The sequence below is a fragment of the Chanodichthys erythropterus genome, chromosome 17, assembly GCF_024489055.1.
Source record: "Chanodichthys erythropterus isolate Z2021 chromosome 17, ASM2448905v1, whole genome shotgun sequence".
NCBI classification, from domain to species: Eukaryota; Metazoa; Chordata; class Actinopteri; order Cypriniformes; family Xenocyprididae; genus Chanodichthys; species Chanodichthys erythropterus.
In genome coordinates, this window is record NC_090237.1 from 25,557,613 (window position 1) to 25,572,479 (window position 14,867).

General features: G+C 34.4%; 1 protein-coding gene and 1 long non-coding RNA gene across 5 annotated transcripts in view; one reads left to right on the forward strand and one right to left on the reverse strand.

Moving 5' to 3' along the window:
• LOC137004463 (uncharacterized) overlaps positions 1-14,867 on the forward strand; it is a 58,765-nt gene that overhangs the window by 29,679 nt on the left and 14,219 nt on the right. The window lies entirely within an intron of this gene.
• The window catches only part of dgkb (diacylglycerol kinase, beta), a 74,978-nt gene continuing 63,548 nt past the window's right edge, over positions 3,438-14,867 (reverse strand). For all 4 annotated transcript variants that reach the window (XM_067364806.1, XM_067364805.1, XM_067364808.1 and 1 more), the window contains 3 exons: positions 8,488-8,608; positions 7,129-7,189; positions 3,438-4,693 (listed from right to left, as the gene is read on the reverse strand). In XM_067364806.1, coding sequence (XP_067220907.1) covers positions 4,589-4,693; positions 7,129-7,189; positions 8,488-8,608 — 287 coding nt within the window. In that variant the 3' untranslated portion in view covers positions 3,438-4,588. The remainder of the gene's footprint in view (positions 4,694-7,128; positions 7,190-8,487; positions 8,609-14,867) is intronic.

Sequence of the window (14,867 nt, forward strand, 5' to 3'; positions counted from 1 at the left end):
TGTTCCTCCCACATTACAATATATTTAGAAAAATTCAAATGTACAAGTATTTGACTCTGCACATTAATGATTATTTTGCAATGTAAGCATCATATACACGTTATAATAGGCCATGCTCTCTATCCTTAGTATAAATATAAAGTCTATAAATTATGACTTCTATTAAAATGTCATACATCATATCTCGATCCAACATGCATCAGGCAAGTTCACTGTCAGTTCATTACACAAAGCACTTATTATGAACTGCTGGCTAAGTGAGTTCAACTCATTGAAACGAAACCAGGCAGAAACTTCAGAATTTAGTTACTAGGATGTGTAATAGTGCCTCACATCACTGCATGCTGCTATCTCGCAAGAAAAGGAAAGGTGCAGTCGCACATTTGCTTTAGCTCTGGCAGCAGTGCATCACAACACATGAATATGCATGAGCAAAGCACCTTGTGACCATGACAACCATGTCTTGTAAAGACAAAATACAACAAAATACAGTCTTTCAATCTGATTCTTGGTCATAAAGCAAACAGCTTTGGCTTAAAATAAAACGCAGGCAGGCATTCGCATTAAAAAGCCTGTCGATTACTGACTCTGGATGAGGATTGTCTTACAGTAACCTAAAGCCACCATTTGTGCTTTCTCAGTTCATATTATAAAGATGTTTGTCTATGCTTCTGGAAATGATCTCCTTCACTAGTGACTTGACCGTGTTTAGTGTTTGGCACTTAATTAAAACTTGAATTAAGAAAAAGAATTAAGTTGCATGGTTATTGTAGGAAAAAGTGTTTTTCAAAAATGCTGGGGTAGAAATGATGGGGTTCACATCTAAATTTGGACAGTACAATTCTTTTCCATAGAAAAACCACAGGCTGTAATGTTGATTTGTAATTTTATATAATATAATATAATATTAAAAAGTTCTGGATTTGAACCCAGCATTTTGAAAATGTAACACTAGACTAACACATTACAATTTTTAAGTTAAAAACTATTTTGTTTTTCCTTTGACCGTGTCTTATATCACATTGGGCACCAAGTAATATAGAACTGCTGGCACTTCCAAAATAACATATCCAAAATAAAATGTCCGTCTGACTCCACACATAAGGCTTAGACTCCAAAAGACGTAACAAACTTGCTTCTGCAGTGTCTATTTTGCCTAAAGGTGCAGTCACACTGCACTTTTCGTCCCATTGACTTCCATTTATACGCATGCGAATGCGTTAGACCAGAAACCCAAGCGAAAAGTTTCGCGTTTCACTGTTCCAAAGTTCAATTCGCATCACGTGAAGATGTGCAACCAGTAGAAGATCGATTCATTACGGCTTGACCCCTTGGCTGAATTAAAAGAATGATATTTTTGCAGTAAAGTTGAGTAGGTTGTATATTTTTACATTTTGAATGTATTACTATATGTAATACGTTGAATTCATGTTTATAAAAAAAGACATTGTAGACCGTGATGCCATATCACAACCATTGCAGCATCCGATCCTAGTTTGACCGGGGCTTAATGCTGGGTACACACTGCACGATTATAGTTCTGATTTTCACTCGCCAACAATTTTGTGGAAATAGCCAACAAATGCCTAGCCTGACTTCGTCATACTCATATTCTAGGCAGAATGTGAGTCTGATACTGCTCCATTGCACTTGAATTATGGGGCGTGTCTTAACCGAACCAGTAAAAAAAAAACCTCTGCACTCAATTGGATAGACCTACAACCAATCAGAGCAACGCAGTAAGTGACGTATGTTGAACTTGTACTTAAACTTTTGCCGAATCCCGTTGAAAGGACTGCAAACACATCTTTCCCATCGACAAATGCCTTGATTGCGGTTCTTTGTTCATCTTTTAACCCTCTGGAGTCTGAGGCTGATTTGGGGCCTGGAGAACTTTTGACATGCCCTGACATTTGTGCTTTTTTCAGTTGTTCATAAACATATTAATGGAAAAAGTGTCATTACACTGTATTCAGCACAAACTAGGCTACAATAATATGTGAGGAACATGTATGTACATGTTTGTGTTTTTGAAGGAATAACATTTATGCGTGGTTATTGAAAAAACAAAAAACTTAAGTCACTGAAATAAGGCCAAAAAAAGTATAATAAATCTGTGTTCATAAGACTTTAGGGTATTGGAGGTTGTAGACTAGAGTTTTTGCTTCAAAATTATGTAAAAATTATGCTGCCTACTCCTTCATATTTAACAATATATTGATTTAGTTTTTGTAAGACACTTTTTGCCAAGAAACACAGTATGCAAGGAGGCGTGAATCACCACTGAAAATGGGCCATTCTCACCTGAGAAGACAAAAGAATTGGATAGTAATGAGCTGAAATGACTTGCATATTAATGAGGCATTTCAGTCAGGTAGGCTGTGAAAAAAAACCTTCTGTGATGTCTCAAGCTCATTATGATATATGAAACATACAGAAAAATATTATTACAATATAAAGTAATGGTTTTATATTATACTTTAAAATATAATGTATTTCTGTGATGCAAAGAGTCTGAATATAGGCTTTTAGTTTAAAAGCATGCACATTTGGAGAAATATTGGATTCTCATATGCTTATGTCAATTTTCTATACAGAGGAGTTATTTTTATTTAATATTCACTGTCATTACTATGAGCGCTGGTGTTTTCAATTCATCCTTGAAGTCGGAGGGCGCTCTGTGCATTTTAGTCCACAAATTCATCTAAAAGAAGAAGAGGCTATTCCATGAATGGAGTTTCCAATTCATACTGCAGCCGGAGGGCGCTAAAGAAACAAAAACTCATCTAAACTTCATCTGTAGAAGACAAGTAAACAGGAAGTAACTGCATGTCTTCTAGAGATCGCTAACCATGACTTTTACATCCAGATAAACACTTTTCAAGACAATAAATACACGATTGAGATAATAAATGCATGTATTGACTGAATTAGCGTCTGAATAGCGCTGGCTCCGTGGGCGTGGCCGCATTAGCAGATAATGAGCTGAATCACGGATTTCTGACATGGCTCTCTTTTCATACAGATTACATTAACAAAGAAGGTTTGTTTTCGATTTGACTTACATGATTTAAAACCTGACATCTTAACGTTTTTTTAGACATAAGTGTAATTTTTTTGTCATTAGTATTCACTAAGTTACAGTTCATTTTCTGAGAACTATCAGATTGGAGTTCGTTCAGAGGGAGAGGAGAAATCACGCATCATGTTAGTTTTCTTTATTTTACAAAAAGCACAAAATTCTGTTTTTACTCTGAGTGTACACAAATGAAAGAAGATATTCCACAGATTAAAATGGTGTATAACTCTTAATTGTATGTGCAACATTGACGGAGTATTTTGAGTCTCTTTCACACTGATAAGAAAAAAAACCACGGTGGTATCGCCGGCGATACCGTCAGACCTCAGAGTGTTAAAATGAATGCGCTGTCGATTTCTTTTATTACAGACGTGATAGCGGAATCTAAACATCTTACTTCTCCAGCTGCAGTCATCGTTGGTGAAAACCGATTCAACCCAAGCGCTCTTTGATGACGTGGGTGGTTACGTAACCGCAGATAGCCTGTCCATCATCGATTAAAGCCCGCCCTGGCAATTTGATTGGCTCGGCCTTCTGGGAGCCGAGCATAATTACTCCACAATGGATCGAGTCCAGACCGAACTTCCCGTCCAAAAAATGTTGTGGGCGGGGTTCGGGCTGGCACCCAGGCTAACAAATGCCCGAAATCTGAAACAAATCGGTGCTTGTTCCCATGAGTGACAATCGTTTAGCGTGTATAATCAAAGACGCAATCTAAGATAAGTGCTGACGCCTGTGAAATATGCTAAATTATCTGGACGCGTCTGTGGCTCAAGAGTCATGCAGTGTGGAAAGTGTTTTTACTGGAAATTACATCAGTGATGAGCAACAGCCAATGAGAGTTCAGGGGGAGGAGTCACAGACAAAACATCAGCAAGCAACCTTCTCTCATTCATATTCTCCTTTTATCTTTTTCAGTGCAAATCAGCACACAGGAATAAATTCAGAGAACTCCTGTCTCATGCGTGCGTCTCGTTTTACGTTACTTCATGTATCACTTCTCGCGTGTGTTTGGTTGTAAAACGTAGTTTGTAGACCAGACAGAGCTGTTGGCAATTATTCCTAATGAAATGTTGTGTAATATGTGACCCTCTGTCACCGATTTGTTGTGTAATGTGCACACAACAGCAACTAAATGGTACGACACAGTTGAACAGCGATCCAATGACTCTGAAAATCATCCAGTTTGTAGCCGGTATAAATCTCCATGATTCTTATTCCATTATACCTGTCCAGTATCTTCACCTGGTACCTTTCGACTGCACTTTAAACATTTGAGAACAAATAAACTTCCCCAGGGATGGCCTTGGCTTCCCAGTGCATGTCTTGTAAAATGGCAGTTTAATCAAACAGCTGAGACAGAGAACTGGTGGCTGAAATGATCAGCTGAAATCTAGAGATCTCCCCACTGCTAAAATACAACCTTCAGGAACCTTCTCCTTTGGTACATTTGCACCATTTGCATGATCTCGTGTAGGGTGCAGTGTTGATCTCAGGTGTTGTCGGTTGTCAGTCTTTGCTCTCTCTGCGGTCGCGTCGAAAGAAGGAGAAGCAGCCAGAGTTTTGTGGAGGGCCCATTAGCATACGGGCCTGATTCTCATGCACGATTTGAATCTGTGAAAACAAATGAGATGTGAAAATGTTTAGGTTTATATGGTATAAATTAATAAAGACAACCAGACTGAGAGAAAATGTTCAATTATCAAAGAACTGGCGTGATACACAAATATAGGCACACAACTTGCCCAAGACTCTCTTGGCACGACCACATGTATAAAGAATGATGTTTGAAAACAGGCAGTGAACTAATGGACTAAAATGTGAAATGCGAGTGTCATTAAATTCTTATTTATTTACTCTGCCCCTGTCACATTTAATTGGGTGCCGAATTCTGAATTCCCTATTTATGGGTCAATTATAATTCCACATCAAAGGTGATGGTAAATATCAAGCTCTTCTCTTTGAATTCACCCATATGCTTTGTTCATGAAAGTATTCAGACAGTAATGGTGATAAGAAGGTAAATGGTACTGAACACCTCAAAAAGAAAACCTTTGGAGCATTTAAGTTTAATTAAGAGGAAGAGTCAACATGACATTTTTTAACATATGGGGTGAAATCGAGAGTGTTCATATATAATGCAATTTTATTGGAATCATGCCCTTTTTAGTGCCTCTCTGGAACAATTAAGAAAGACAAGATCAGATTGGGTGCCATTAGGCGAGGACTGTAGCTCATTTTTATGAATAATATACTTGATTCTGTAAAGAATAAAGTTATTCTCTATTGGAAAATAAGGCAATACAAAATAAGGTGAAAAAATAAATGAAAAAGAAAACGCTTTGAGTAATGTCTTCAGAAAGTTTTTTTTTTTTAAATTAATATATTTATTATTATATACTTTGTATATATATATATGGGTCATTGACGAATAAGGTTTTTAAAAGTGTAAAAAAAAAAATAATGGACATATAATTCATTTTAAAGTTAACAATGAGATCATGTGGTTTTTATAATCAATTAACACTGCTTTTGTCATTTTTTACAAGATGGACAAAATTTATCACCAATAAAGTCATTCAGTTTAACCAAAATTTCAGTTTTACCGAATGACGATATTTTCAAATGATGCTAACAGGCTGATATCTAGCTAGCAAAAGGACAATCAAACATTTTATATTTAGTACAAGTTTTCAAAATATTACAACATTTTCCATGTTTATAGCGGTTGTTCCGAATGACCTGATGTTTCAGGACACGCGTATGAACAAGTGAAAACATTAATTTTTCATGTACTTAAAAGAGAGTTAGTTACTTTGCTTCATGACCATGTGGTCCTTTGCAGGTGTCTAAATGATGTCACATTCTGTCACATGATATTGACCACATGACTTGATCCAAAATGGTTCATTTATATTGGTTACTCCAAATGACATTTTTCATGACAATTTTTCCAGACATTTTTTCTCATAACAAAGCAACGACTTCTTCACATAATTTTAATCCCATTTTGAACAATGTTGAAATATGATGTTATAAGATCATGCCAGAATAAAAAATATATACATTTATTACATTTTAAGATATTTTAATCACAACTGAAATGGCTATATTGGCCTTCGGACGGTTAAACTGAATGACCTTTTGACACTTCAAAATCTTTAAAATACCTTTATATGTAGCAAAATAAAACCTTTTGGATTGAATAAAAGTGATCTAGTCCCTTGCATACTTTGGATGTCATATCTTTGTTTTTTATTATTATTAAGACCTTTGGACAAAAAAATGACCTGTCACGTCACTGACCCATGTATATATATATATATATATATATATATATATATATATGTGGGAAATAAATAGACAATATAGACAAACCCTCACGCGCTAATACAAATACAATACGACGCCACCTAAAAATGGATTAGCATAATCACTTTTGCTGAGGGTAAGTTGGAACACCTGAATATCGACTGTAGTGTCTCAAAAGCATTCCTTGCATTTACTGACACTAATTAAGCATCAATGAAGCCATAGGTTGCCATGGAGATCACCTGCAACAATAACAGTTTTGTTGCTGTCTACCTTTAGTCAGAGTTTTAATCTACAGGTACAAGTGCTTCTTCCAATTAATTGTCATGTCATGCTTTTTGGATTCCAGGCATCGACAAAATGAAGTATATGTAAATGAACACTGCACTTCAGAAAAGATGCTTTCAGAGAAGGGAAACTTTAATTAAAAGCAAACAAAGCTTCGAATCTTGCAAATGAGGTAGATGTTTTGGGCTGGAGCATATTTTCAGCTTTTTTGAAAGATGTTGCTGTGGTTTTTACACAAACTATCAGGAAAAAAATCTAAGACTGACCAACTCAAGCCACTTTAGGAAGAATGTAAGGAAAAAGCTCTTAAAGAAAAAAAAAAAACATATTCAACGTTTTCAAAACATTCACATGTGAAAACAACTAATATCAGGCATATTTAGGCTTATAAAAATACATTTTCTTAATAAATGTAATTTTATTAAATGTGCATACCATACAGTACTTACAGTGCATGGGCTTTGCATCCATGGCTCACCATCTATTTGCATAGGAAGGGGTTTACTGGTTCTGTCAATGCAAGATATATCATATAAACATTTTTATTTTGTTCATTTTCATTTAAATACAGTATATCTGTAAACATCAATATATTAGGTTAATCGTTTTGATAGCCCTAGTACTTTTGACTAAATTGAAAGTTCATAATGAAGGGGAAAAAAGTAGTATGGTGCAAAAAACCTAAGAACAATTGAAGACTTCCATTGCAAAAGCCTCTAAAAGCCACCTTGGTCAAAAATGAGATAACGGTACTGAGTGAATGCTCTCCGCACATAGTAAACATTCGTATACATATATATATATTCGTATAACCTGACAAATGTCTTGAAATACACCATCGAAACAGTGTCTTGAGGTGTGGTAACCATAGTATAAGCAGAATAATTGACTCTGGGCCATTTAATTTTTAGAAATAATTCAGACCCGCTTCACGTCAGGTGTGCATTATTTTCTAAGAATTCAACAGCCCGTCGTCAATTATTCCTTACTTAATCGATTTGATAGCACTATAAAGTACTACACAAATATCCCATGTGGTCTCACAAAATAATAGACTACCGTTCAAACATTTTGGGTTGGTAATATTTTTAAATGTATTTCAAAGAAGTCTCTTATGCTCATCACAGCTGCATTTATTTGATCAAAAATACAGTAAAAAAAATTCTTATCTAATCAGTATTGATTAGATAATAATCTAATCAAAATAGTTGTGCTGCTTAATATTTTTTGAGGAAACTATGATGCATTTTTTCCAGAACCCTTTATAAATAGAAAGTTAAAAAAGCAGTAATTATTTGAAAAAAAAAAAAAAAAAAAAAAAAAAAAAAAAATATATATATATATATATATATATATATATATATATATATATATATATATATATAATAAAATTATAAATGCATTTACTGTCAATTTTGATCAGTAAAAGTTGAAAAAAGAAGAAATGAACATTCATTTCTAAAAAAAAAAAATGCTAACATTTGCATATAGTGTATTATAAATATAATAAAAGAGCATTAAAAAGATCATAAAAGCTGCATGCATAAAATGACAAAATAATAAGCATAATGATAAAGGTATTAGCAAAATGCAACTTATGTCATTTGGCATGTCATTATTTCATGTCATCTAGTAATATGGCTAATGTTTTGGTGATATACTGTAAAGCTTTTTACTACGCTAATCAAGTTACTCAAATCTAACCCTTCACATTTTAAAATTCAGTATATAAAAAATAATTACACACAACACCACATTGGAAGCTAATGTGGAAATTTGTAAAGAATATGAAATGTACTGTAACACACCTGATAATGATGGAGGAACACTGGGCCAGACGTCTGCCTGCGCTCTTCAGACCCGTGTAGATCTGCCCCATTTCCATTGCCCCCTCCAGCCCCACCACCTCAAACAGCTGATCAGAGGGGTCTACGATAGAGAAAGAGACACAGAAAGAAAATTACCGGCAGAAAGAACAGAAATAGTTAATTGATGAGTTGCAAAAGTCCGTTAAATTTTGAAGTTGCAACCTACATCTTAGGAACTTCTGTTCCTCACAGTCTCATTTTTTTCACATCAAATTAAATAAAAGTCTGGTTAAAGTCTCTGACCTTTCAGTTTCTCTAGATCCAGATAATGCATCTTGAATCTTGGATGTATAAACAAATTTATTTATATAGCAAATATTGTTGTGTCCTACAGTATATGATAAATTGTGAAGTCATTTTTTTAATAAAAGCATCCGCTAAATGATTAAATGCAAATTTGTAACACAAGGTCAAAATCTGTATGTGCTAATACCTAAAGTGAATTATTTTGCATTATCATTAACATACATGAAATAACACAAAACCGAAGAGCCCATGCAGACAGTCCTCTCCCTCCAAAACACAAAACCAATATCAGTAACCCTGTCAAAATGCGTTAGCTTGTTATACCATCCGCTTTCTACCAAACGCTCAAGCCTGACCCATGGGGGGACGTCAGGGGGAAAAGATTATGAGGAGAAAGTCCAAAAGAGAAGATGAGGAGCAGACAGTGGAGGTGTGTTTGGGCGGAAAGGGGGGAGCGTGTGAGAAGGAGAGAAAAAAAGCAGACAAGCTTGATTTGGAATCTTCACAGTCTGCCTTCCGCTCTAAAAAAGCATAAATTGTCACCGTTGGAGAAAAGGAGGGGAGAAAAAAACACCAACAACCCACAAACAAAACACCTATTAATTAGAATGCGACACTGATGCAAAGCAATCTAGTGTTCCTCCATATTTATTAATTTCTTTTTTGTTTTGAAGTTATGAGCATTGATTTTTCCTCGGTCGGAGGTCCAGTGTCGCGCTGGGACCATCTGTTCAGTAACAGCTCCTATGAGTCTTCCTCTCCTCCTCCTCAAACACACACACGCACGGTGTCATTCAGTCCACAGACAGGCAACAGTCAACAACACAAACAAACAGAACTGAGAGCTGGCAAAGCTCTGACCGCTAGCACAAGGTCCAGTCAGAACTGTTGCGTTGGAATCATTCATTTTCTCTTCTTGACACTTTTTAGGGAATCTTAGTGAGATGGGGGAAGAAAGGGGAATATGTGTGAGCCAGGTTCAAACCCTCACTACTCACATAAGCACTATGGTTTAATGTGCACATGTATCATGTATCTGACGTCTATTCTGTTCTGTTCTATTCTATATCCGTGATTTATTCTATTATATTCTATATTTAGCTTGCACATTTCATCTTATTCCATTCCATATCTTATTTTATTTTATTCCTTACATTTATTATATTTCTACTCTATTTCTATTATTTTTATATCTAATTCTATTCTATAATCTTTATCTACTATATCTAATCTATTCTCACATTTTCTCTATTCTGTATCTTACATTTTAATTCTATTCTATATCTTTCATACATCACTAATCTTTATAAACTCTAATCCATTCTTACATTTGTTTTATTCTGTATCTCACATTTTAATTCTATTATATTCAATTCTAATCTATATCTTTCATACATTACTAATCTTTATATACTCTATCTAATCCATTCTTACATTTGTTCTATTCTGTATATTACATTTTAATTCTATTCTATTCGATTTTATTCTATTCTATTCTATATCTTTCATACATTACTAATCTTTATATACTCTATCTAATCCATTCTTACATTTGTTCTATTCTGTATATTACATTTCTATTCTATTCTGTTCTATTCTATTCCATTCTATTCTATATCTTTCATACATTACTGATCTTTATATACTCTATCTAATCCATTCTTACATTTGTTTTATTCTGTATCTCACATTTTAATTCTATTATGTTCTATTCTATTCCATTCTATTCTATATCTTTCATACATTACTGATCTTTATATACTCTATCTAATCCATTCTTACATTTGTTCTATTCTGTATATTACATTTTAATTCTATTCTATTTTATTCTATTCTATTCTATTCTATTCTATTCTATATCTTTCATACATTACTAATCTTTATATACTCTATCCAATCCATTCTTACATTTGTTCTATTTTGTATCTTACATTTCTATTCTATTCTGTTCTATTCTATTCTATTCCATTCCATTCTATTCTATATATTTGATACATTACTAATCTTTATATACTCTATCTAATCCATTCTTACATTTGTTCTATTCTGTATATTACATTTTAACTATATTCTATTCTATTTTATTCTATTCTATTCTATTCTATATCTTTCATACATTACTAATCTTTATATACTCTATCTAATCCATTCTTACATTTGTTCTATTCTGTATCTTACATTTCTATTCTATTCTGTTCTATTCTATTCCATTCCATTCTATTCTATATCTTTCATACATTACTAATCTTTATATACTCTATCTAATCCATTCTTACATTTGTTCTATTCTGTATATTACATTTTAATTCTATTCTATTCTATTTTATTCTCTTCTATTCTATATCTTTCATACATTACTAATCTTTATATACTCTATCTAATCCATTCTTACATTTGTTCTATTCTGTATCTTACATTTCTATTCTATTCTGTTCTATTCTATTCTATTCCATTCCATTCTATTCTATATCTTTCATACATTACTAATCTTTATATACTCTATCTAATCCATTCTTACATTTGTTCTATTCTGTATATTACATTTTAATTCTATTCTATTCTATTCTATATCTTTCATACATTACTAATCTTTATATACTCTATCTAATCCATTCTTACATTTGTTCTATTCTTTATATTACATTTTAATTCTATTCTATATCTTTCATACATTACTAATCTTTATATACTCTATCTAATCCATTCTTACATTTGTTCTATTCTGTATCTTACATTTCTATTCTATTCTGTTCTATTCTATTCTATTCCATTCCATTCTATTCTATATCTTTCATACATTACTAATCTTTATATACTCTATCTAATCCATTCTTACATTTGTTCTATTCTGTATCTTACATTTTATTCTATTCTATTCTATTCCATTCTATTCTATATCTTTCATACATTACTAATCTTTATATACTCTATCTAATCCATTCTTACATTTGTTCTATTCTGTATCTTACATTTTATTCTATTCTATTCCATTCTATTCTATAACTTTCATACATTACTAATCTTTATATACTCTATCTAATCCATTCTTACATTTGTTCTATTCTGTATCTTACATTTTATTCTATTCTATTCCATTCTATTCTATAACTTTCATACATTACTAATCTTTATATACTCTATCTAATCCATTCTTACATTTGTTCTATTCTGTATCTTACATTTTTATTCTATTCTATTCTATTCCATTCTATTCTATATCTTTCATACATTACTAATCTTTATATACTCTATCTAATCCATTCTTACATTTGTTCTATTCTGTATCTTACGTTTCTATTCTATTGTATTCTATTCCATTCTATTCTATATCTTTCATACATTACTAATCTTTAAATACTCTATCTAATCCATTCTTACATTTGTTTTATTCTGTATATTACATTTTAATTCTATTCAATTCAATTCTATTCTATATCTTTCATACATTACTAATCTTTATATACTCTATCTAATCCATTCTTACATTTGTTCTATTCTGTATCTTACATTTTATTCTATTCTATTCTATTCCATTCTATTCTATAACTTTCATACATTACTAATCTTTATATACTCTATCTAATCCATTCTTACATTTGTTCTATTCTGTATCTTACATTTCTATTCTATTCTATTCCATATCTTTCATACATTACTAATCTTCATCTACTCGTACCTAATCCATTCTTACGTTAGTTCTATTCTGTATCTTACATTTTAATTCTATTCTATTCTATTCTATTCTATTCTATATCTTTCATACATTACTAATCTTCATCTACTCTATCTAATCTATTCTTACATTTGTTCTATTCTGTATCTTACATTTTAATTCTATTCAATTTTATATCTTTCAAACATTACTTCTACTTACTACTACATCTTTTCTACTCTATTCTTTATCTTGCATGGATTTTTCTATCTTACTTCATTCTATTCTGTGCCTTGCCTCTATTCTGCATCTTACATTCTTTTAATTCAATAAATTCTATATTGTTACAGTCATAGATACCCTCTGGGTGCTAAGCAGTGATATGGTGAACAGGTGTTTTGCATCATAGCTGTTACTAAAAAAAATGTATTTTGGCATGGCTGGAACACTACTGACCAATCAGAGGACAGGGTCAGAATTATTTGTTTTATGAACATAAATGAGTTACACTGAAAGTCCATTCTGAGGCCCTATGCTCCCTCGAGGAGTTTGCGGAATCAAGCTAAATGTCACCTGTGTGCAAAACCCCATTCTTCATGTACCTAAGGGCAATGCAGGGATATATTTCTTAAATACGCAAAAGAAAAACACAAAAAAACAGTGTTGGTTGCAGTCATCTGGCAACCACAGTTAATGGGGTAACACAAATGCCTGGAATTGTTGTACCAACCCTGTGTTCCGCTGTTGTCAAGGAGACAGGCTGTGAACGAGGCCTTGCTGGGATTTGAAAAAGTGTGAGAAGTAAGAACTGCATGTGTTGTGTGTGTGTGTGTGTGTGTGTGTACACAGTCCTTTGACCACTGTGGCTCTGCTCTCTAAAAGGGTCAGGCTTGCATGACTCCTGAGGCTGAGAGCTCACACAGAGGACACCGTCAGAGTCAGGCTGAGAGGGGATTTCTAAATGCCTGAGGGAGCGGAGAACACTCTCTACCTACTGCTTCACATGCTCTGGGTGGGAACTGTCATCTATTTCAATTGAGAATTTAAGAGATTATTTGAACACAGATAAAACCCTCTTTACAAGAAATTACAATTTGCTTTGCTTCTGCTATGATAAAGAGACATCCATTTTTGCATTGCACGTTCATCCATTTTGGGGGCAGAGCAATGAATGTCAACAGTGATTCTCAGAAATGTTACTGCACCTTTAACCCGACATATACAAATATATACTTAAAAATGAAGAGTGTAATTGAGCACTACTAGAAAACCAAATGAAATTGTGAAAATAATTGTGGTTTTCCTCAACACTCCAATCAAACTGCCAATCAAACAGATAGGTCCGCTCCAAACTGACACGTGACACCACTGGTTGAGCCAATGCTGCTGTACTGGGCTGTAGGGGATGCTTAAACAAAGCCATTTTTGAAAGTACCACATAACAGTGTTTACACTTTTCAGGGAGAAAATCAACTGTCAAACCCATTTCTAAAAGTCTCTGCATGTTAAGCTGGAATAAACACTGAAACATTTAAAATCTCCTTCACGTTTCAACACAAACCTCTCATTCTTTTGCACATGCACACACATAGACAAGCCGTGTGCACCTGATAATGGTGTTTTCTTGTCACCTGTTTTTTTTCCCTGTGTGATTGAACAGCCCGTGTTGCTCATGACGCACATGGAACGACAGGCGCAGGGAAGGCTGAGATACGCGGGAGGGGTCGGGGGGGCTTTCACACAGTGTGTCAGGGGACATCAGTAGCCCCAGTGCAGCCCACGTCCATGCTGAATAATTCAGCCCGCCTCCATTCCCTTCCACCTGAGGAGGCCTGTCTCCTAGCGTCACCAGCGGGGCCACTCAACTGCTCCCGAAAGGTCAGACTCTACCCCATCTGAGAGCCGGGCCTCTGGGGCTAATGCACTCCCTGTTTACCATCCAGCTAATGCTCCCTCGACTAATCTGACAAGCACAGGCCTCTCACCTTCAGAGCTCCTTCAGATGAAGCCGTATCTATGAAGGCTTTCAAAACCATCGGCAAGGCGCCCGGGCTAAGTGCCTTCTCTGGTCCGAACCTGGGCTTGCGGTCGCCTTCGCACCAATCAATTGATCTTTTTTTCCCAGAGTAAATGGAATAGAATGGAGCGCAAGGGTTTTTTTCTTTCCTGCTCTCTTTTTCGGAAGCCGGTTTTATTTTCGAAGCGCTCCGTTTCTGCTTCAGCCCAACTGTGAGATGCAGCAGAGATGCAGCAGGATATTAGAGCAAACATGCATGATACAAATGGGTGCATTTATCAGAGTCTGACTTGTATTGACTGAAATTAAAGAGTGCAAGGGGCTGGATGAACTGGAAAGAAGGCCACAGACTAACGACAACTGAGATAATGGATTGGTACTTGGGGTTTAACTGAGGTGGACAGA